Source organism: Cryptotermes secundus, unplaced genomic scaffold (assembly GCF_002891405.2).
Source record: "Cryptotermes secundus unplaced genomic scaffold, Csec_1.0 scaffold844, whole genome shotgun sequence".
In the NCBI taxonomy this organism is placed as follows: Eukaryota; Metazoa; Arthropoda; class Insecta; order Blattodea; family Kalotermitidae; genus Cryptotermes; species Cryptotermes secundus.
This window is the reverse complement of record NW_019732381.1, coordinates 86,510-111,862: the sequence shown is the minus strand read 5'-3', so window position 1 is coordinate 111,862 and position 25,353 is coordinate 86,510. Positions and strand designations below refer to the sequence as shown.

Here is a 25,353-nt window from a genome sequence, read left to right as displayed (position 1 = left end):
AAAAGGTTTGGTCGCCGACACAATATTTAATTAAATAAACCAAGGCAACTCTTAACACTTGGTTTATTTCAGTGGCCACTAGATGTTTCGGTCTTCACGGGACCATCATCAGGTGGTTCTACAAATATGTCTGTTAACTCAATGCGTAATATGGATCCATATTCGTGCAATGCATAACAGTCATACAGTACACTCGTGTATATGTCATAAAGTTAAAATTAATATACATTAAAATAATGTTGCACGTTAAAATTTGAGCATTAAAAAAATTGTATTTTAAGTAACAACATGTTTCGTAGCATTATAGGGATACAACTTTTTTAATACTAAAATTTTAACATGCAACATTATTTTAATGTATATAAATTTTAACTTTATGACATATACACGAGTGTACTGTATGACTGTTTTGCATTGCACAAATATGGATCCCTATTAGACTATAGACATATTTGTAGAACCACCTGATGATGGTCCGGTGAGGACCGAAACATGTAGTGGCCACTGAAATAAACCAATTGTTATTTTTCTTTTATTATTGCTAGTGGGGTGAGACTAAGTTCCTTGTACTGCGGCCACTTCTGGCCTATTGTACCAGCCCCAGATGATAGGTGAGGGTGATTGTGGAGCAGTTGGTGGAATGAAGATTGGCAGGGGAAACCGAAATACTCGGAGAAAACCTGCCCCAACACCACTTTCTCCACCACAAATCCCACTTCACCAGACCCCGGGATCGAACCCGGGCCGCCGCGGTGGGAAGCCAGCGACTAACCGCTTGAGCTATGTCGCGGCCAACCAATTGTTAAAGAGTTACCTTGGTTTATTTAATTAAATGTTGTGTCGACGGCCGAGCCTTTGCCCTGTTCTACCATGTTTCTCTCTTTCTCTTCTCGTTCCCTCTGTGTGTGCAAGTAAACACGAGAAATGCACGCAGGACAGTATGTCCAGTAGCAGCAGTCCGTACAGCTAATAATGCGTTACCTGCTCTACAGCCCGATGATATCGAGGTGGCTGGTGTGCAGGCAACGCTCTGTACACATATGGTTCATTGGCTGAGGTTTTCCTTGCTTTTCCCAAGTCTTTACATGTGAATGCTGGGATAGTACCACGGAGTAGGCCACGAAAGCCGTCTTTCAGATCTCTACCTACTCACAATTCATGATCATCCTCACATCTCAGTCGACGCTGTATAACGTCTTCAGTTAAAGAGCTTCGCTAAATAGCTTAATCTTCACCAGCTGATGATGTACGAGGGTTGTGAACTTTAATAGTGGCAACACTGCTGTAGAGACGCCATGCAACGGAACCAAATAATGACGCTTATACCACACGTTAATTACATACCTAATCTTACCTCACAGCAAATGGACTCTCCCTTCCCGCATCACGCGCATGCGCAGACGAGAAGAACAGAGCCTCGTGTTAGCCGGCGGTCTAATGTAGTGTTGTCACGATGTTTTCGAAACAGGAACAAAGGAGTTGGATAAAGATTGAATGTGCCAGAGGCCGTACAGCACGACAGTGTCATCAAGATCTTCATGAGGCTTGCTCGGAATCTGCATTGCCTTACAGAACAGTGGCAAGGTGGGTAGAAGCCTTCAGTGAGGGACGCCAAAATGTGGCAGACATGCGTCGGCCAGGTCGTCCTAGTGTCAGTGAAGAAGAAGTGTATGCTCTTTCCGCGTTACTGGAGAGTGATCGACGTCATACGATTCGTGAGCTGGCCCGAGGGACAGGATTAGCGCATACGACTGTGGTTCACATTCTGAAGGAACGCCTGGGCATGAGAAAAATTCCATCACGATGGGTTCCGCATGAATTGATCGAAATGCGGAAATGGCAAGCTGTGGCTGATTTGTTCGATCGATGGGCTGGGAAGTGCTGTACCATCCACCACACTCCCCGGACTTAAACCCTTGTGATTTCAATTTGATTCATAAGATGAAGGAACCACTTTGTGGCATTCGCTTCAGAACTGTCCCAGAGATTCTTCAGGCAGTAGACCGCTCCATTCGAACTATCAACACAACAGGCGCTGCTGAAGGTATCCTACGACTTCCACATCGCTGGCAACAGGTTGCACACAATGCTGGTGACTACACTGAAGGACAGTAAAACTTCGAAATATGCATCTATTTCGTATCAGCTGTAAATAAATAGTTGCGACTATTAAAGTTCCAACCCTCGTAATAGCAGTGGACTTATGCAATTTGATTGGGATAGTTTTTTTTTGTTTTTACATCACAATAATCTGAAAATACCACGCCGTGTAGCTTGGTACATAGATACCAGCGTTTCGAAGGAACCTGTCGAATTCGTCGTCAGGGTAGTCAGCCTTCTACCTTAAAGATGGAGGCTTATGTCCTCTGAAATATATGTGTCAAGTTTTCTTTTCTTTGGCACTATAACCGCAATTTGGGCCTTGGCCTACCTCCATGAAACTCTCCGTTTCAGTTCTGTCTACTAGATCTTACATATTAGGTAGGACTCCTTACGCAATTGATCAGCTCGTCGCAAGGCCTCTACCTGTACACAAACACAGGAAAACACGCGCGCACACACAAGCACTAAACATTCATTCCCTGAGAGGGATTCGAACCCATGATCCCGGCTTACGAGCGAGCGAAGACAGTGCATGCCTTAGACAGCTCAGCTATCGTCACCGGCGCGTGTCAGGTTACATGGCGTAAAATCCCGGGGAATTGCGATCTTCATATTTATAGGCATGAGAAGCTCACACCTTAATGTCTTCTGCTCATTATTTACAGGTGAGCCGACAAGAAGGCGTTGGCAATGTCGATTGACGGAAAAGTGGGCAACTCCGCAGTTATTGCGACACCCGTAGCACACGACTACAGCCCATCCTTGGCGCAGAATTTGGAGCTGCAAACTGAATACGGCAACGAGCTCTCGAGGTGAGTTTCTGTAAGTCTGAACACACACCATTTTAACTGTGGTTTGATTCTTTCCTTCATCAGAAGAAACGTTGGTAACTATAAAGCGTCTCATGTAATTTGGAATGTCCAATTATTATTATTATTGTTGTTATTATGGCTCTACAGCCCTTTGTTGGGCCTTTGCCGTTTTTCAGTTTCTCAGTCTTATACACGGTCGGTAGGACTCCTTGGACGGAGGATCAGCCCGTCGCAAGTCCTCAACATACACACAGAGCAACACAAATACAGAATAAACGTTTACAATACACACATGCATGCCTTGAGTGAGATTCGAACCCACCATCCCAGCGTTCGGCCAAGCGAAGACAGTTCATGACTCAGATCGGGAGGCCACTGTGTTCGGAAGGAATGTCCAGTAAGAAAGATTAAATGTGTTAACCCAAAACGGTATTCCCAAGCCTTTCTACATGACTGCGCGCCGACGTTTATTTCACGACACAAATTCCGTACTTTGTAAAGTTGCGAACGCGCGCGCGCGCGCGCGCGTGTGTATAATCTTTTGATTAACATTTTTTGTTAACTTACAAAACTAGAGACATTTTAGAAATTTTGATAATCACTTTTAATGTATAAAATATACTTTTAGTGTCCTACTGACATTTTAATGATTTTACCATCATAAAGTATTAAAATACATTTTTAGTGAGTGACATATTCTTGATATCTGTTACTCGCATATTGATGCATTATTGACGTGTACTTTGATAATAACGATAAGGTAATGTGAAGGTAAGCCGGTCACGGTAGCTGAGCGGTCTAAGGCGTGCATTGTCTTCTCTCGCTCGGAAGCCGGGATCGTGGGTTCGAATCCCACTCAGGGCATGGATGTTTGTGTGCGTTTTTCTGTGTTTGTGTACAGGTAGAGGCCTTGCGACGAGCTGATCACCCGTCCAAGGAGTCCTACCGTATGTCTAAGATCTAGTAAACCGAAGTGAACGGAGAAGTTCATGGAGGTAGGCCTAGGCCCACTGGGGCTGTAGTGCCAATGAAAAAAAAAATGTGGAGGTATACCGCCAATTTTTAAATCTCTGAGAATTTCATTTTGCGCTGATACCAGTTATATGTGGGTGTGCTTTGTAATCTTACTACTGTGTATCCTGTTGTGCGTTATGAACAAGGTATATAAATGTATGCAGTCTGCACAACAATATTCTGCATTTAAAAAACAAAGAAGACACTACTGTTTGTAAAAACAAATATAAACAAATGTTGATAGAGTAGTATCTTCTTGTTTTTTAAATACAGAATATTGTTGTGCAGATTGCATACATTACATACATTTATATACCTTATGCTTTGTAGTTTGTAGTGTTTCAATCATTTACGGACATCCTATATGTAATTGAATGAAACAAACGCGAAAATGTGGACATTTAAAATTTAGACGAATGGCGTTTCAGGCGTGCAGCCCATATAATTCGACACATCAGGATGACAAACACATTCGAGCATTTCTGGTGTTACGGTTTCTATAGCTACCGCAATTTTTAACTTTCCAATACTGTTGTACTGCTGCATGCCACCCTTGTAACGATGTAACAGCTATGACGGATGACGCCATATTGCCACCGTAATTGTGAGAGATGGTGCCACGCTTGCACAAACTACCGTCTGCCGAGGCCGATGTGTTTGAATAGGGCTGTAATGAGGAAGGGCCGGAGAGAACATTGTAGCCATCATCACTGCTATATTATTAGCCTACTTTCCTTATTTTCAGAAATAAAAGCAGGCTTATGATATCACCTCGCTGTCTGTGTGTCGTCTGCGACCGTCCATCTGTTGTGTATCCCACTTAATTTCTGAGGCTTAAGAGATCACATTGGTGTCTGTCTGTACCCCCCCCCTCCCACCCTAATTTTATTGTTAAGAGGTTTATGAGATTACTTTGCTGTCTGCTTATCCGCTTTAATTTTTTCGCTTTCTACGACTTTGCTGTCCGTGTTGTATCAAAGGAAAGTAGGCCGTATTAAATAGAGACGACTATCTCTCTCACGCAAATAACGAAATTGCTTAAAGGTGGTGATGCACCATCTCCTTCCAGTTGTGGAAGAATGAAGTCCTCTAGCATACCGAGATAACTTGTCTTCTTTGTGGTAATCTCAGAAAGACAGAAATGTGTTTGAGCTGAGACAGAATTTCGTTTTGAAGTCTGCCGAATTACAAGAAGTTTACATGACGAACTTCACTAATGTAAATTGTAAATATGCATAATTATATTTCTTTTTTCATTTGCTGAATTTCCAGTCATGGGTAAAAAAGTAAAGCTATAACTGAACAAGCCGTGAAGGCCCATAAGTTTGTGAGACGCTGAGGGTCAAAGATGGCGGTAAAGTTGTCAGCCTTACGCACCGGCCGCCCTTTACTCCCCAGTAAAATTATTTAATTAAGTCCTGTTAGAGGCTGTGTCGACCCCAGGGCCATAGTGCGCCTGGAAGGGTTAGAGCAACTGAAAAAAAAAATCCAATGAACTCATCGGGACTTGAACCCGCGACCTCCCAGCTTGTAGCGTACGAGTAGTGCCTCAACCAACTGCGCTACTGGAGGAGACAGCCTCAAAGTATGGGAGATAGCTGCGAATATTTAGAATAAGCAATGGCAGACAACAAACAATGGGTGGTCCTCCGGTTTGGGGAGTTGGGCGTGGGGCAAACAACTCCTCGCCCTGAAAAAAAGCTTGTTACGACAAGTCAGACAGATCTAAAAACTTAAAAATTACAATGCACAAAACTAATTTTGTCTGTGTTCTGTATGGGTGTGAACCATGGTCTCTTACATTAAGGGCGGAACATAGACTGAGGGTGTTTGAGAGCAGGGTGCTGAAGAGAATATTTGGATCGAAGAGGAATGAAGTGACAGGAGGTTGGCGGAAACTGCATAATGAGGAGCTTCATAACTTGTACTCTTCGCCAAGTATAATTAGAATGTTGGGCAGATGGGAAGGTTATGTAGCACGAATGGATGAGAAGCGCAATGAATATAGAATATTGTTGAGAAAGCCAGAAGGGACGATATCACTAGGAAGATAAAAACGTAAGTGCGTGGATAATATTAAAATGTATCTTAGAGAAATAGGATAGGATGTTATGGACTGCACTGATCTGCCTCAGGATAGGGACCAGTGGCGGGCTCTTGTGAACACGGTAAGGGACCTTCGGGTTCCATAAAATGCTGGGAAGTTCCTGAGGAGCTACACATCTGGCGGTTTCTCAAGAAGGGCTGAGCTCCATGAAGTTGGATACCCAGCCTACTGTGTGCCCGCAACAGACCATCAGAGGATAAGTGTGCCGTGGACGATGTTCGTACACAACATGCCCCATAAATGCTGGCGGCACATCGCCCACATATTTACAGAAGCTCACCATTATACCATGTTTGTGACTGCTTACTGACAAACGTTCTGTCTGTGTAACATGAAGGTAGTTTGGTTTATCTTCACACAAGCTTTTGCACTCTGTCTCTATGGCTCTACAACCCTTTCGACTCCCTGGATGGGGGACCAGCCCGACGCAAGATCGCTACCTACACACACAACCCACGATTGCAGTGTTCCAGCGGGCGACACCCCGCGGCAGATGTTACGCTATGGAACAGAAACCTAAATGAACTGTACAGTGCCCGCCGTGCTGCTGTTTGGCGTTCTACGTTTGGCTACGTTTGGAGCATCGCTTTGTATGGGGCTGAAACTTGGACACTTATGGCAGTAGATCAGAAACACATGGAAAGCTTCGAAATGTGGTGTTGGAGAAGGATGAAGAAGATCAGTTGGACGGATTATGTGAGAAATGAAGAAGTGTTATTTAGAGTCAGTGAGCAGAGGAATATCCTACACGAAATAAGAAAACGGAAGACTAATTGGACTGGTCATGTTTTACGCAGTAACTGCCTTCTAAAAGAAGTTATTGAAGGAAAGATAGAGGGGCGGATAGAAGTGACCAGAAGACGAGGAAGAAGACGTAAGAAGATGCTGGATGACCTTGGGGACAGAAGAGGATATTTTCATTTGAAGGAGAAAGCTCTAGATCACATCAAGTGGAGGAACTGTTTTAGAAGAGACTGTGGAGACGAGACAAATATTTGCTTATTTTTCACTGACCCTACATAAAACGGCGGGGATGGCTCATTTGGTACAGTGACGGGCTATGTGCTACCGGCAGGACAGCTAGGGGTGCGGGGGTACAATTCAGTATATGCTTAAATTCAGCACTAATCGATAGCTACAGCAGTTCTCTATTTAAGCATCCTGTTGCAAGCCATATTAAAATGTATATGTATAACACAGTCCGTCAATAATGCAACTATTGAGTGTTACAGACAGACGTTTTACTACAGTAGCTGTAAACTTCGCAGTCCCGTCGTTGTATCCCAGAAGAAAGATCCTACTCCCCCATCATACAATGGCCCCCACAGCCGGTTTGAACGTGATGTACCCGCCGAGAATCGAAGCCGCGTAGTTACGTAATTTAGGTTGCTGGATCACAAAATTATGCATACGCCTACTTCAAAGTGAGTCCGCCATTCGAGTTTATTGCGTACTACCTTCGGAATCTTAACACCGTCTAGACTCACCCCCGTCTCTCCGACATTATTCTACCATTTCGTTTGTCAAATTTTCATCCCCTTTTTCTTCACCCATGACAGATGTTCTGCGTTTGAAATATGAGAACATATTTTATTACGAAAATATAGAACACAGCAGGCTATGTTGGGAAAACGACAAAAATAAACAAGAAGACAAGCAGGAAGCGAGAATAACGAAGACAGAGCGAGAAAACTCAAACAATGTTCATGCATGCTGTTTCCGCTTCCCTGGATTCATTCTTTAGACACGGCTTTTTAGGGCAAACATTTAAAATATTTTTCACATTTTCTACACAGTCGGCTCACAGATGGCGGTGAGGTTGTCAGCCTTACGCACCGGCCGCATTTTACCTCCAGGAAGATTCCTGATACTCATTTCTGTTAGAGGCTGAGTCGACCCCAGGGCCATAGTGCGGCTGGAAGAATTAGGTTAATTTAAAAATCTAATGACCTCATTGGGAATCGAACCCGGTACATTCCTGTTTCTACTCTGCAAATTCCTTAGGCCTATAGAATTTGCAGAAACAAGACAGAGTTATGTAGTCTTTTATCTGCCACACATAATTCTTATAAGAATACTAATTTGCTATGTATAATTTCAATTTATTATGACAGGGGGTTCTAAATAGACATTTAAATGCAAAAATCGCAGTGTGAATAAAAATTACAAATTTTGTAATTTGGTGTGCAGACATGTCATAAACGTACACACAAATTCTGGATGTAACACTCTTTAGAATGTTATCAGTTATAAACACGACAAAAAAATGAGACTTGAGTTTATTTCAATTGGGCACTTTTATTCTAGTCTGAATCTGTTCACAGGAACTGCCAATAACCATATAGATATAACCACTGAAGGAAAACAGTGTTAAAGTTCTTTCCAGAACTGCTTGTTTACGAATAGTGTATAGGAAGCAGTAACAGCTTTCAAACAAATGCCTCTAGCCCTGAGCAGTTGCCAAAAAAGGCAAGCGAGGACAGACGGCAAGGCTTCCAGAAACATCCCCCTTCTGTCAGTTGAGTCCTCGATTGGAAAGGCAAAAGAAAAAAAAACTATTTTCGTATTTTTTTGTCGTCCTTCAGTCAAAAGGGTTAGAGGGCTGCGTCTTTGGGCTGGAGCCACAAGATGAAGTCCAAGTAACCCTCACAAGTCTGCGCGACTATTATTCGAGTAGAGGACAGTGCTGCATTTACGAGTATAGCAGTTAGATGTGAAGTTGACGTGAGACACGGGTTGGCAGTACAGTACAGTAAATAAGCCAGAATATTGAGCTAAATACGTTTTGTAAAGAGCGCAGCGTAGGTCTGTAACAAATTGACATTTGTTTTGTCTAGTTTACTACTTCATTACCTGTAGTAGAATTTAAATGGATTCCAGACAACACGAATTGCTCTAATTAAGACAACGCTCAAAATACGAATAAAACAAGAGAGTGGGGCATTACGCGAGGAGAAACGTTGTCATTTATTCAGATTATCAGCTCTTGCTACGGTTAGATCTGTGAAACTATGGCAGGCTGGGTGCAGCTCACTGGTGTTAAGGAAATGTAAGTTATTTACGATGACATAAGTACATCTGATGATAATAAAAAGAAATGATAACAGGATTCTGATGGGGAGGTTCTCTGAAAGTGGTCATATGGAAGGCTGAGGAGATATCAGGATGATACTGAAGTGACGTTTGGAGTAATAAACTGAGGAAAGAAGATGGATGTTACGAGCTCAGGAATTACCCATTGTGGATTATATTAATATTCTTCAACCTCCAGATTCTACCACCATATCACGTCATAACGGAACTGGCTTCATCTGGCCCAGTATATCCACTGGCAATGTCTTTTGATGCCGGTCATGGTAGCCGAGCGGTCTAAGGCATGTACTGTCTTCGCTCGCTCGGAAACCGGGATCGTGGGTTCGAATCCCACTCAGGGCATGGATGTTTAGTTTGTGTGTGTGCGTTTTTCTGTGTCTGTGTACAGGTAGAGGCCTTGCGACGAGCTGATCACCCGCCCAAGAAGTCCTACCGAATGTGTAAGATCGAGAAAAACCGAAGTGAACGGAGAAGTTCATGGAGGTAGGCCTAGGTCCACTGGGGCTGTAGTGTCAAGGAAAAAAAAATGTTTTTTGATGCAGGATACGAGAGAGAGTCAATAAATAGGTCACAGATGGAAATAAAACGTAAAACACGTGATATTCGAACCTGGTAAAAACATTTATTTCTCGATACGTACTTCACCACTTATCCTTTCGCTTTACTAGTGCGTCGAAACCCGCAGCATAGAAATCTTTCAAATGTTGTCTCCGCAGCTCCGCTTCAGCCGCTTCGTCATCAGCGAAACGTTTGCCACCAACGTAATTTTTTTAGCGGATCAGACAGCGTGAAGTCACTAGGGGCCAAGTCCGGGCTCTAAGGCCCCACTGTACGTGTAGTTCTTGAATTCTGTCCTGGGTTGCTCGGGCTGTTGTGTCTTACCAATTGGCCTGGATGTGTTCTGCGAGTTGCGTCCTGTTCTTGCATTATGCTGTATGCTAAACCAAGGGGCACCCTGGTGCAGTTGCTACACTGCCCATCGTTATCCTCCTGTCAGCTCGGATCGACTCTTCCAGCCGCTGTACAGTTGCTTCTGTCGCAGTCTCAACAGGGCAACCTGATCGGGCATCATCTGCGACTTTCGAAAGTCCTTGAGAGAATTTCTCGACCCAGCTGTGAACTGCTTTACGTGACAAACATGTCCCGCCGTAAACATAAAATATTTATTTATAAGTATCCTTTGCAGTGAGTCCTTTTGCACATAAAAAACGCACGAAAGAACGCTGCTGTTCGGCATCCTCCTTAAGCACGGTCGCCATTTTGACTACTAAAACCAGCCGCTGAACATTCGAATGCGCGTCTGCTACCTATACTGTCATGAAGCTGGACTGTTGTGCTACCTAGTGATACACACAGAAAACTCATTACATCCATTACAGCTGTTTCATTTCCATTTGTGACCTACTCGTATAACAGGAAGTCAGTGTTGTCCATTAAGAACCATGCATCCTGTTGTATTGACGTACACATCGTTTTATTGCTTTCCGTCTCAACACAGCAACTGTCAAAATCTTATTCACGTTTACTATGTATAATGAGTTCATTACGCGGTACCGTAGTTGGTTGAGGCACTACGCTACAAGCCGGAAGGTCGCGGATTCAAGTCCCGATGAGGTCGTTAGATTTTTTTCATTTGACCTAATCCTTCAAGCCGCACTATGGCCCTGGGGTCGACTCAGCCTCTAACAAAAATGTGTACCAGAAATTAATTAAATAATTTTCCTGGGGGTAAAGAGCGGCCGGCGCATAAGGCTGATAACCTCACCGCCATCTTTGAACCGATTGTCTAGGTCAGGCATGTCCGACTTCAAACAGGTTGTGATCGACTTTTTAGTGTCAAAACTGCCAGTGATCTACCACCCTCTCCTATCGTCGTACCTCGCTTTAAGCAAAAATATTGGTAAAAATAACACGACACATGATGTTTGTTGTAAAAGCAACATTCATTGAAAGTACAGACTACTTTAACGCGTATCTTCCGTTTAAAATCTGAATATAATCATATTATATTACAAGTGAATTTACATGCTTTTCGCGTATAATTTCCTTATAGGCCTATCAGGTCGGCCAAAAATCGTCCCGCGATCGACACGTTGAACATGCCTGGTCTAGATAACCCCATGGGCCTTTACGGCCTGTCACAGGGATAGCTTTACTTTTTTTTTCTTTAGTCTTAACAGTATGGCCGTGTGCTGCGTGTTTCGGCTTATAAAGTCATCGTCAGGCAGTATATACTCGTATTAACAAACATTAACGTGTATTAACTGTGTGGAAAGACAGTTATATTGATAGTAGTTATTATTTTTTTTTCCTCGGCACTAGAGCCCCAGTGGGTCTAGGCCTACCTCCATGAACTTCTCCGTTCACTTCGGTTTTTCTAGATCTTACACATACGGTAGGATTCCTTGGGCGAGTGATCAGCTCGTCGCAAGGCCTCTACCTGTACACAAACACAGAAAAACGCACACAAACATCCATGCCCTGAGTGGGATTCGAACCCACGATCCCGGCTTCCGAGCGAGCGAAGACAGTGCATGCCTTAGACCGCTCGGCTACCGTGACCGGCAGTAGTTATTATACATTGTAGTATATGAAATCATATAAAGTGCAATTCAGTAGTTAATGTGTACTGCCTGAGGATGCCTTTATAAGCCGAAACATGTAAGCACACTATCATACTATTAAGACTAATAAACTCATTACACACAGTGAAATGTGAAGGAGATTCTGATAGTTGTTGTGTTCAGACGGAAAACGGAGTTTATTAGAACACATGAAATGGAAGTGTTGCGCATTGTGAAGTGTCAGCTCTCTGTTCAATTTGGATTGCAAAATCAATACGAGACTGTAAAAGAGAAATGAGCAGTGTGTTCAGTGTTCTCCAATACCAGGCCTACGCATTCCCCAGTACATTGTGCTGTAATAAAGAGATAAACGTTGGTAATAGGGGACCCCCCCCCCTATTACAAGTTTATTATTCCTTAGAATCCTAACCACCGAAGAACCAGAATCGAAACCGATAAGATTCGACCACGACTCTTAAGCCGCTCGTTGGAGGACCCCCAGTTCACAACGCCCCTTTAAACGGGTATAGGTTTCCAGGGTGATTGACCCAATCTACACTGCCCTCTGAAGGCGTACAAGTGATAGCAGTTGAGATACTACACCACTGCATAGCAGCGTCTTATTTCGATAAAAAGATATATCAGTGCACTTCAAGTGATCTTAGTTTTAAAATAAATAAAATTTCTGGTGTAATTTCAGTTTAACCTGATGTTTGTATCAATAAAAGTTTTCATATTCTCGCTCTATCATAAATGCAAGTCCATCTCGATTTACCCTGCTCTTCAAAGAGCAAGGACGAGGATTTGGCCTCGCTGTACCCTAGTGTTGTTTCCCACAGAGAGCAGCCATGACCCCGTGACATTGCTATGATAGTGGAGCACTCGATAACTTTTGTCAAGGGATACAACTAAACGCCAAACGTCAAGTGGAAACAAAAACACAACTGTCCGTGTGCATTCATCACTGTCACATATGAGTCTTCACAATAGCGAAATCAGTCATGCCAGTAAGTGCGCTAGAGAACCAACAAGTGGCACAGGCCGCGCCCTATTCCCCCCCCCCCCTCCGATTCCATGCTGTTAACAGATGCACGCAGAACACCGACATTGCTGTACACATGTTACTGGCTATACTGACCGGGATCTTTCCTGATTTTCCTGTCTCTCGAGGAGTGTGCTGGAAAAGTACATTCAAATATGACATGACTACCTCCTTCCAAATCCACACCTGCCTTTATGGTTATTTTTCCATTTCATTCGTCGCTACATAATTTATGCAGCTGAAACCATATGAAACCCAGACTCAAATGCAGTAAGGCCTGTTTCTAGTGGAATTCGAAGGGACCTGGCTGTTTCTCCCTTTCAGACAAGTTTTCAGTGAAGGTAAACTTTCATGGGAAGTAGATGCACAATATAAGCTTGTTCCCAGTATATCTGCATTATTCAAGTCAAAATACATTAACAGCGTTTCTAATCAGTGTTCATTTCCAGTTTCTCTCTGCCTTCCTTCTCTTCTCTTTCGTATCTCTCTTACATTATTCCAACTTTATTTATTTAGGTTGTTCCCCACAACTTTAGTGCTATTGTTGGTCCGTCCCAGATCCCAATGGAAGCTTCTGCATTGCAGTATCGACCGCTGTCCAAAACAACTTCCACTTTTATTAGAATGAAATTCTCATCCTGAGATTTTCTGTGATTTTGCAAAGGCTCCGGGCGACCGACACCGGTATCAGCCCCCCCCNGTTAAGGCTGTGGGCATTTCCTTAACCATCTACCTTCTGGCTCACTTCCTCCGGGATTTGCCCAACCTACCACCGATGTATCAAGGCAGCTTCCTCACACGTGCACTGATGAAAACGTCTAAGAGCACTGAAGGCAGAAATCGGAATTCTGCTCCCTCCTACATAAGCCGCAGAACTGTTGCCACTCTCCACATTATTCGTGCACGTAGGTGCAATGACTACATTCCTCTCCCTAGACATGTAAGCTATTGAGCACTGCCTAGGTCCTGGAGAACACTTACTTACTTATTTACTTACTTACTCATGGAGCTGAGCCCTTCTTGAGGAGCCGCCAATTCTGCAGCTACTCAAGAATTTCCCAGCATTTTATGGAACCCGAAGGTTCATCACCGCGTTCACAAGAGCCCTCCACTGATCCCTATCCTGAGCCAGATCTATCCAATCCATACCATCCTATCTCTCTAAGATCCATTCTAATATTGTCCACCCACCTACGCCTTGGTCTTCCCTGTGGTCTCTTTCCTTCTGGCTTTCCCACCAATATCCTATACGCATTCCTCGTCTCCCCCATTCGTGCTACATGACCTGCCCACCTCATCCTCCTTCACTTGATCATTCTAATTATACTTGGAGAAGAGTACAAGTTATGAAGCTCCTCATTATGCAATTTTCTCCAACCTCCTGTGACTTCATCTTTCTTCGGTCCAAATATTCTCCTCACATGAGAACACTCATGCTCAAAATCAGCCCACCAAATCTTAGACTTGGTAGCTTTCCATATTTCTCTGAATGTGTGAAAATTGGAAAACATATACAACTTCCTTCATACATTAATAATATACAGACAATAAATTCTTCTGAACTATAGTCATTTGGTTGGCATAAACCCAAAACGGATCTCCGGAAATGATGTAACCGCTCACATGCATCATTTGCTAAGGTTTAGTCTTTTTTTAAACAAACGTTAAAAGAAAACCAGTATAGGCTGTCCTAAAGCGAGTTTGAATCGGAAATTAGCAGACCATTTGGAAGATGATAAAACTGAACTATATTTCATTGGATTAATATCACTTTCGAATTTTTTTGAGGACTTATGTACGAGTTTTGCTTTTTTCCTGGTTCTTGGGACTAGCTCCAACGCAATTTCCCCAAATTTGATTCCTGTGGACTGATAACTACATTAATACGTAGGAATTATATTTGCCACTTTGAAAATACATTCCTCACTTCATATGTGAAACCCGTCATAAACGTAATCTGGCTCATTATGAAGGTATGTGCAAACTACCTAACTGGACTACAAACATGTCTCGTATATCAAGTGCTCCTGTTTTGACGCTGTACAGTAAATAAATGTGGCAGGCTGCTGAGCAAGGGGTTTTCCTAGAGGGGCTAGCTTTGTGCCGATCACAGTGGCCGCGCGGTCTAAGGCATGAAATGTCTTTGCCTGCTCGAACACTGGGATCGTGGGTTCGAATCCCACTCGAGGCTTGGATGTCTGTGTGCGTTTATTCTGTGTCTATGTTGTCCTTTGCATAGGTAACGGCCTTGCGACGGGCTGATATCCTTTCCAAGAAATCCTACCGACTGTATAAAAAGATCAAGAAACTAAAAAGGAGGTCAAGGTACAACAATGGGCTGTAGATAGACAGATAGAAATCTAGGCTTCGTATAAGGCTTAGCGCACACATGCAATTTTTATTTGGCCGATAGTTGGCCGATAGTTGTACGCGATCGTTGAGGCCCAACGACTGTCGAGGGACGTGCGCACACGTGCAATTTTTAGTTGGCCGATAGTTGGAGTTGGAGTAGAATTTTGTGATTCTGTAGTAAAAGCCTGTTGCGTGCTGCATAATTACGTCCGGCAGAAAGACGGTATTCACTTATGGATACAGTGTATGAGTGCCCACTGAAAGTATTCCTCCTTACGGAGTTCGCGGAAATTTATCGGGAATTAATATTAGGGAGTATTTCGCTTCTTATTTTACTTCCCATCAAGGAGCAAAGTGTAAGTTCATTTCAAAACTTGTTAAACAATTTTCGGAACTGTATGGTCACTTTTTATGTAAGTAATTACACTCATTACACTTCAGTAACAATTGTCAAGGTGTACAGGTAGAGGCCTTGCGACGAGCTGATCACCCGCCCAAGGAGTCCTACCGAATGTGTAAGATCTAGAAAAACCGAAGTGAACGGAGAAGTTCATGGAGGTAGGCCTAAGCCCATTGGGGCTGTAGTGCCTAGGAAAAAAAATTGTACTATATATAAATAGTAAAACATTTAACACAAATTTATTGTCTTAAAGTATTATATACGGCACTGTATGTAATTTATGAAGATTATAACTACCTAAAGTATAGATAATTACCTTCAGTTTTTTTCTCTTAAGGAGCCAAACCATTCCAGTTTTCAATCAAAGCGGTACACACCTCTTCCCACAACTTCTTATAATTAATATCATAATATACTTTACGCGATTTTAAATAAAGAGCTGGCCTTTTCTCCACTTCTATAAGCTTTTCGATGCTTTGATCCCACATGTTGCAACTAGAGGAATTAGAGCTGCGCGAAAACAGGCAGGAAAAGACAACTTGTTGACTGAAGAATCGTGCCCGATTTCCAGTTGTATGTGTGCGCACTCCCATAACAGCTCATGTACACCGGGGTTATCACCAACAGATGGGTCGGCGGGCAGTTGAGGTAGAGCCCAACTGCTCGCCGACTGTTGGAACAACTATTATCGCTATGTGTGCGCACTCCCATTAAACGCAATGTTTCTCGGCGAGGTGCCCGACTATCGGCCAACTAAAAATTGCATTTGTGCGCTAGGTGGTACCAGCATGCACAAAGTTATTTCCGCCCCACAACTTCTAGTCTTTATATCCTCAAAGCAAATGTCACTGAAACGTTTATGAGATAAAACGTGTCAACAGTCGTACACGACCTCCGACCATGTTAGGTGGGTCCGCTGTCACCACGGCATGGCGCGTCCTCGGGTTGCGGATGGAGGAGACGGCCTCCAGATATGGAGGGTAGCTGCGAAAATATTGAATAAGCAGTAGCGGACAGCCGACAAGGGGTGGTCCTCCAGCGTAGGGGTTGGGCGTGAAGCTACAGCTCACTGTAAAAAATAAACTTGTTACGAAAGATCACAAGAAGCCCCGGACCTGGACGGATTCTTTGGTTAAACGACTATAATTTTGCCTGTGGTTTTGTATGGAAGTGAAACTTTGTCTCTGACATTAAGGAACATAGACTTTGGGTGTTTGAGTATATGGTGCTGAGAATATTTGAACCGAAGAGAGATGAAGTGCCTGGAGTTTGGAGAAAACTACATAATGAGGAGCTTCACAACTTTTACGCTTCAAGTCAAGGAGGATGAAATGGGAAGGGCATGTAGCACTAATGGGGGAGAAGAGGAATGCATATAGGATACTGATGGGAAAGCCAGAAGGAAAGGGACTACTAGGAAAACAAAGACGTAGGTTGATGGACCATATTAAAATGGATCATACAGAGATAGGACGGGATGGTATGGATTGGTTAGATGTGGCTCAGGATAGGGACCAGTGGAGGGATCTTGTGAACACGGTAATGAACCTTCGGGTTCCATAAAATGTTATGAAGTTCTTGAGTAGCTGCACAACTGGGGGCTTCTCAAGAAGGGTTCAGCTCTATGAACAAGTGAGAGTGAATTTTAGCAACATGGTTTTGCTTACTAAAGTGATTACGTGGCTGCTGACTCAATGTAACGCGGCTGCTGCTTGGACATTGTAAGCACACCAATAGCGATACTAGTTGTCATTTAAGCCATTAAGAAAAGGGTCTTCAAAACTAAATTGCACCACACCAACAGCGGGTGCGTTTTATGTTTCTTTACAAAACTACGACTTTCCATTTCCAGCGTTGAAATTACTGTAGAGAGATCTGCTACAGCAATTTATACATACGTAAGCAAATGTTCTATCGCAAGCATGACAACAAACTGCTCGTAGTCATACGCGGTCGATCCTGAATACCGCGAGAACACGCACGTACGCACACAGGAACACCCGCGCACATACAGGCTATACTCTGCGCGCGCGTGTATCCTGGTGATGGACGTGTAATTAATGGGTTTCGGATTAAATTAAGCGATTTAGTGCATATTCACCGGGCGGAACTACAATCATTTGTAACACTCTCATTCTTAATGTAACTATAACACTTCGTAACTACGAACCATGATAACGCTCCAGAGGTTCCTGTAACTACACCACATACAATAAAGACTTCACTTCTGACTTCTTCTTCTCCTTCTTCTTCTAACTTCCAATTCAAATCCCAATTTCATAATATTTTTAACGTTAATCTAGTCTAGGCAGCAGATCTGCGCCGAAATTAAGAATACAACTATTCGATGTTGTAATTGAGTTGTTTCTGTATTTTAAATACGAATGTTTCGAAATTTGTGATGTAACTGTGCGGAAATGAGCGGCTGAATTTTGCCGAAAACGAAGACACAAGTGTGGAGCGCCAGTACTTTGTTCCCCGTACATTGACCTGACCAGGCAACAGTAGCAGTATCAGCTACAGCAGCGAGCTGTGTGCTTTACCCCCACCCCAGGTCCTCCGTTACAATGAGCGCTAACCTCAATTTCCCGCGTTATGAATCAGCTCTTAAATACATTAAAATAAAAGATAAAAACGGCCCGCTGTATTGTGGAGCGGTTACGTAATTTCCCATGCAAATTACACAGAGTTTACTCTCAATTCGCTGCAATTATTATAAGAACGTAACTTAAGTAGGCGCCATTAGAGGCTCCGGGCCTGGGGCACAGAGCAAACTGCTTAATCTGCATTCCTCTGTCGGCAGTCCTTCACTGCTTCGTATTCCATATTATAATATTTGTCGAAGTGCATTTCATTATTCGGTTTATTCTTCCTCTGCAACTTTTGGGCCCCCCTTCTTTTTCTTTTTTATGTTGTGGTGTTCGATATTTATATCTCTTCTTCCTATCTTCTTCTTTCTTCTTTTCGCATTTTCAGTCTGTCAAGCATTCTCTGATTCTTCCCTTCTCTTTACTTCTTTCTTCGTATGTTCTTGCATCATTTTGTCTTCCTTCCATTCCGTCTGTCTTCCGTTTTCTTCCTTTGTCTTACCTTTTCTTTCTGTATATTTTTGAACAGTATATTCCACCTCTCTCTTCGTATACCACCCAGACTGCCCCGATACCCCTCAGACCCTCCAAATATGAGCTCATCGAAAAACTTTCTAGGACTCCTCCGTTGGCACTGTACACGTAAAATAGAAGAAACGGCGGAAAGGAACAGAGCGATAAATAGCGATGTCTCTAGGCTGTCACAATGCAGAATTTACTTAAAACTAAACAACGCAGTGAGTCTGTTATAGAGTAGAATTGAAATGCTTCACTCGGTAAACAGAGTGATCAGCCTACACCACTACACGGCATTTCAACCCAGAAAACTCAATCCAAAGGTTCGCAGCCATAAGATCTTCAAATCCTACAGATCAACCAGAATAATAAATTAAATGGTGTATAAAGTAGTGATGTATTTCCGAACATATCTTCCGTATGGTTCATTTAACTACTTAATTACATGGTCCTGCGTCATTTAAAATTCAAATGTTAATCACCTGATCAAAAAATGCCACCTTTTCACTTGTGCTGATGGTTACTGTGTTCGAAAAAGGCTGCTATTGTACGGTATCCTAAGCCAGTTGCACTCATTGTACTCACGTACATGCTGTGGCCGTATACGGCCATCATCAGGTGTCACTATTGCTAACACCTTTTCACTGCGTAAGATTTGCAACTTCTCGCATCACATGTAAGTGTTATATCTCCCACTTAAAATCAGTGTACTCTATTAAATCATTAAAAAACATTAAAACAATTACAACTTGGGGGCTGTCGTTCTTTATGCAATTATCGTTGTGTTCGGATTCGTTTTGCAGCGGAATGGCCGTTGTGTATGTGTAGTTTCCAATTCTGTTGTGTGCTTATCACCGGCAACAGTAACGAATTTATTATAGTTGTTAATTTTTGTTGTTATATTTTGTTATAAAGAATATTTTGTTATATAACAACAAAAATTAACAACAATAATATATTCGTTGGCCGGTCACGGTAGACGAGCGGTCTAAGGCGTGCACTGTCTTCGCTTGCTCGGAAGCCGGGATCGTGGGTTCGAATCCCACTCAGGGCATGGATGTTTAGTTTGTGTGTGTGCGTTTTTCTGTGTTTGTGTACAGGTAGACGCCTTGCGACGAGCTGATCACCCGCCCAAGGAGTCCTAACGTATGTCTAAGATCTAGAAAAGCCGAAATGAACGGAGAAGTTCATGGAGGTAGGCCTAGGTCCACTGGGGTTGTAGTGCCAAGGAAAAAAAAATATATATATATATACAGGGTGTCCCAGGAGGAATGTGCCAAACTTCGGGAGGGTGTTCCTTATGTTAAAGTATGCCGATATAACCCAAAACACCTATGTCCAAAGTTGAACGGTTACGGAGATAATGGCCCGAGAAAAGTGTGGTCTTCTTGCAGGTCCACGCACTATACGTACCTGTCAGCTGAGACCCTTATCTGTTTGTCCTTGAGTGCCGCGAGTCACACTAGCGTAAGCTCATGCGCTGCCTACAGATTAGTTTGCTGTGGGGTCGTGAATGGGTGGTAAATTAGTTGTGTGATGAGTTGCTGAAATGCCTTTTGTGTTTTCACACGTCGAGTATTGTGATATGCATTTTGTGTATGGATTTTGCGGTGGCAATGCACGTGCTGCTGTTGAAGAGTACCAAAGGCGTTTTCCCGATCGAAGGATTCCATCTCGAAGTGTATTTACGCGAATTCACCAGACATTGCGTGAGACTGGTTCTCTTCCGAGTGTTTCTGTGCAGTCGGAAAGGGAGGATGTACAAATGAGAAACACACGAGAGAACATTCTTCGCATGATTGATAGAAGTCCGCGTCTCTCCACTCGTAGAATGGCCTCTCGCATCGGCGTATCACGTATGCAGGTGTGGCGAACTTTACATGACGAAGACCTGTATCCTTACCATGATCAAAGGGTACAACATCTGGAACCAGGCGACCATGCTCAGCGTATGGATTTCTGCCACTGGATAAAAGCTCATCCCGAACTGTTAAGCGTCATTTTATTCAGTGATGAGGCGTCGTTTACCCGGGACGGTGTAAATAATTTACGAAATATTCATACGTGGTCCCATAATAATCCACATGAGATAATGGAAACGAAATTCCAAAAGAGATTTTCTGTGAATGTATGGTGTGGTGTGCTTGGGAACAGGTTGATCGGACCTTTTGTGTTTCACAACAATTTAACTGGAAACACGTATGGAGCCTTCCTAAGGAATGAGTTACCATGTTTGTTGGAAGACATCCCGTTAACGATAAGGAGGAAAATGTACTTCCAACATGATGGGGCTCCTCCACATTATACTCAGCACGTGAGACACTACTTAGATGAATCCTTCCCTAACCGCTGGATAGGTCGTGGTGGTCCCATTGCATGGCCACCGAGGTCGCCAGATCTTACGCCTCTAGATTATTACCTCTGGGGCCACATGAAGACCTTAGTCTACGAAACTAAGGTCGATTCCCGAGAAGCACTGCGGAATCGTATTTTTGCAGCGGCAGAGCACATACGTCACCATTCAGGCAACATTGCTTCTGCTACCCAATCCCTCATGATGCGTGCCGAAAACTGCATTGCAGCTGGCGGAGGACACTTTGAACAATTACTATAAAGCAGGTACTGTATTTTAATACTTATGTAGTTGGCTTATAGCAGAATATGCAGTCAGTCATGTTACACCAGCGCTTGCCATTCATGTGTCATGTGTAGTGATGAGGCGTCTTTTACCCTGGACGGTGTAAATAATTTACGAAATGTGCATACGTGGTCCCATAATAATCCACATGAGATAATGGAAACGAAATTCCAAAAGAGATTATCCCTGAATGTAGGTATAATAAGAGTTCTGTGGTCGGCTCATAGCGCAGCCATATTACGTCATCGCACGCCAGTCATGTGTTATGTATACTGCTTGGAAACCTAAGGACAATTATGACATGGCGAGCGAGTATTTTGTACTTCAATTTTATGGCTTTCCGTCACTCACAAGTTGGTTTGATGTTACGTACATTATTAACATTACAGAATCCACATATTCCTGCCAGTTTTAATATCTATTTTGTAATCAACAAATGTGTAACCCCGGTCAAAGTTTGACACTTCTCTGGCCATTATCTCCGTAACCGTTCAACTTTGGACATAGGTGTTTTGGGTTATATCGGCATACTTTAACACAAGGAACACCCTCCCGACGTTTGGCACATTCCTCCTGGGACACCCTGTATATATATATTCGTTACGTGTTGCATGTGATAACCAGACCAAAACAATTGGACAGTACGTATACACAACAGCCATGCCGCTGCAAAACGAATCCAAACACGACGATAATTGGATAAAGAACGACAGCCCCCAAGTTGTAATTATTTTAATGGTTTTTAGTGATTTTTAATACAGTACGTTAAAATCTGGCCCTTGCACTGCGACCTTCAATGATCTGTTGTGCTTCACCTTTGGGTTAACCCTTTATTAATCCTACACTTCGAATGAAATGTAGGACTTTATTTATGGGGGCGTCATAAAAGTCATTTGGTTTCATAAAGAACTGGCCCAGGTGATGAAATCTTAAATAAGCTATGGCCTCACAGTCACATAGGACATGTGTGATTTTTTTTTCCTTGGCACTACAGCCCCAGTGGGCCTAGGCCTACCTCCATGAATTTCTCCGTTTACTTCGGTTTTTCTAGATCTTAGACATTCGGTAGGACTCCTTGGGCGGGTGATCAGCTCGTCGCAAGGCCTCTACCTGTACACAAACACAGAGACACGCACACAAACATCCATCCCCTGAGTGGGATTGGAACTCACGATCCCGGCTTCCGAGCAAGCGAAGACAGGGCACGCCTTAAACCGCTCGGCTACCGTGACCGGCACACATGTGTGAATATAGTACATAAATTTTAAGTGGGAGATATCATATTTATACAGGGTGTCCCAGGAGGAATGTGCCAAACTTCGGGAGGGTGTTCCTTATGTTAAAGTATGCCGATATAACCCAAAACACCTATGTCCAAAGTTGAACGGTTACGGAGATAATGGCCCGAGAAGTGTGTGGTCTTCTTGCAGGTCCACGCACTATACGTACCTGTCAGCTGAGACCCTTATCTGTTTGTCCTTGAGTGCCGCGAGTCACACTAGCGTAAGCTCATGCGCTGCCTACAGATTACGTTGCGGCGGGGTCGTGAATGGGTGGTAAATTACTTGTGTGATGAGTTGCTGAAATGCCTTTTGTGTTTTCACACGTCGAGTATTGTGATATGCATTTTGTGTATGGATTTTGCGGTGGCAATGCACGTGCTGCTGTTGAAGAGTACCAAAGGCGTTTTCCCGATCGAAGGATTCCATCTCGAAGTGTATTTACGCGAATTCACCAGACATTGCGTGAGACTGGTTCTCTTCCGAGTGTTTCTGTGCAGTCGGAAAGGGAGGATGTACAAATGAGAAACACACGAGAGAACATTCTTCGCATGATTGATAGAAGTCCGCGTCTCTCCACTCGTAGAATGGCCTCTCGCATCGGCGTATCACGTATGCAGGTGTGGCGAACTTTACATGACGAAGACCTGTATCCTTACCATGATCAAAGGGTACAACATCTGGAACCAGGCGACCATGCTCAGCGTATGGATTTCTGCCACTGGATAAAAGCTCATCCCGAACTGTTAAGCGTCATTTTATTCAGTGATGAGGCGTCGTTTACCCGGGACGGTGTAAATAATTTACGAAATATTCATACGTGGTCCCATAATAATCCACATGAGATAATGGAAACGAAATTCCAAAAGAGATTTTCTGTGAATGTATGGTGTGGTGTGCTTGGGAACAGGTTGATCGGACCTTTTGTGTTTCACAACAATTTAACTGGAAACACGTATGGAGCCTTCCTAAGGAATGAGTTACCATGTTTGTTGGAAGACATCCCGTTAACGATAAGGAGGAAAATGTACTTCCAACATGATGGGGCTCCTCCACATTATACTCAGCACGTGAGACACTACTTAGATGAATCCTTCCCTAACCGCTGGATAGGTCGTGGTGGTCCCATTGCATGGCCACCGAGGTCGCCAGATCTTACGCCTCTAGATTATTACCTCTGGGGCCACATGAAGACCTTAGTCTACGAAACTAAGGTCGATTCCCGAGAAGCACTGCGGAATCGTATTTTTGCAGCGGCAGAGCACATACGTCACCATTCAGGCAACATTGCTTCTGCTACCCAATCCCTCATGATGCGTGCCGAAAACTGCATTGCAGCTGGCGGAGGACACTTTGAACAATTACTATAAAGCAGGTACTGTATTTTAATACTTATGTAGTTGGCTTATAGCAGAATATGCAGTCAGTCATGTTACACCAGCGCTTGCCATTCATGTGTCATGTGTAGTGATGAGGCGTCTTTTACCCTGGACGGTGTAAATAATTTACGAAATGTGCATACGTGGTCCCATAATAATCCACATGAGATAATGGAAACGAAATTCCAAAAGAGATTATCCGTGAATGTAGGTATAATAAGAGTTATGTGGTCGGCTCATAGCGCAGCCATATTACGTCATCGCACGCCAGTCATGTGTTATGTATACTGCTTGGAAACCTAAGGACAATTATGACATGGCGAGCGAGTATTTTGTACTTCAATTTTATGGCTTTCCGTCACTCACAAGTTGGTTTGATGTTACGTACATTATTAACATTACAGAATCCACATATTCCTGCCAGTTTTAATATCTATTTTGTAATCAACAAGTGTGTAACCCCGGTCAAAGTTTGACACTTCTCTGGCCATTATCTCCGTAACCGTTCAACTTTGGACATAGGTGTTTTGGGTTATATCGGCATACTTTAACATAAGGAACACCCTCCCGAAGTTTGGCACATTCCTCCTGGGACACCCTGTATATGATACGAGAAATTTCAAATCTTACGCATCGAAGTTTTAGCAAATAGTGACACCTGATGATGACCGTATACGGCCGAAACATTTAGTGAGGAAAAGAGGGAGATACGAGTAATAAAGGGGTTACACTCTGAACGGAAGTATCATGTGAGAATGAAGACTATAGTAATGCAACAGGATGCTTAAATACAATATTACATCTCCACATCCTATTAAGACCAATTTAGTGTTATCCTCACGTCTATAACTAGGTGTCCTAAAGAGTCCCTTATTTTGGGACTTTCATCATATTCCTTTTGTGTACTACAATGCCCGCCCTCCCACACTCATTTTAATCACACGAATATATTTTCACATAAAAAGTTGCAGACGCATTTGGTTGGGCCTCGTCGTGAAATTGTTAGCTGTCTTTATAAAAGACATTTTCTTGAATCGTTACACGTTATAACATATGAATAGAGTATTGGCATATGCATATCATACATGTGAAGTGTTTCCTTTGAAATTCTGTTCACCTTCCGATGATGGCCCATACCGGCAGAAACATATAAAAGTTTTTATTCTCATAAAAATGTTACTCTCGATGCAACTTACTCTTATTCGTAGGAAAAATATTTATTTCGCACGTAAATATGCAACAATTGCATCACAACAAAACCCCAACTTTTCCAGATGTGCGTAGGTTTCACCACTCGTATTCTTAAAACCAATACCGGAAGGCATGAGTGCTTACAGCAGCTCAAAATTTACGCTCCGTAGAAGATATGAAGTGTGCTGGTTGAATGTTGTGTAGTAGCATGATATTCAATTCTGTCACGAGCTATTACGATTAATACAGAAAACACAGTTTCCTCTATATGGGT

The 25,353-nt window shown here is 43.1% G+C and overlaps 1 protein-coding gene across 2 annotated transcripts in view; it reads left to right on the top strand.

Annotated features, from left to right (window-relative positions):
- LOC111867646 (G-protein coupled receptor moody) overlaps positions 1–25,353 on the top strand; it is a 209,558-nt gene that overhangs the window by 100,616 nt on the left and 83,589 nt on the right. For both annotated transcript variants that reach the window (XM_023857662.2, XM_023857661.2), the window contains exon 2: positions 2,769–2,915. In XM_023857662.2, coding sequence (XP_023713430.1) covers positions 2,794–2,915 — 122 coding nt within the window. In that variant the 5' untranslated portion in view covers positions 2,769–2,793. The remainder of the gene's footprint in view (positions 1–2,768; positions 2,916–25,353) is intronic.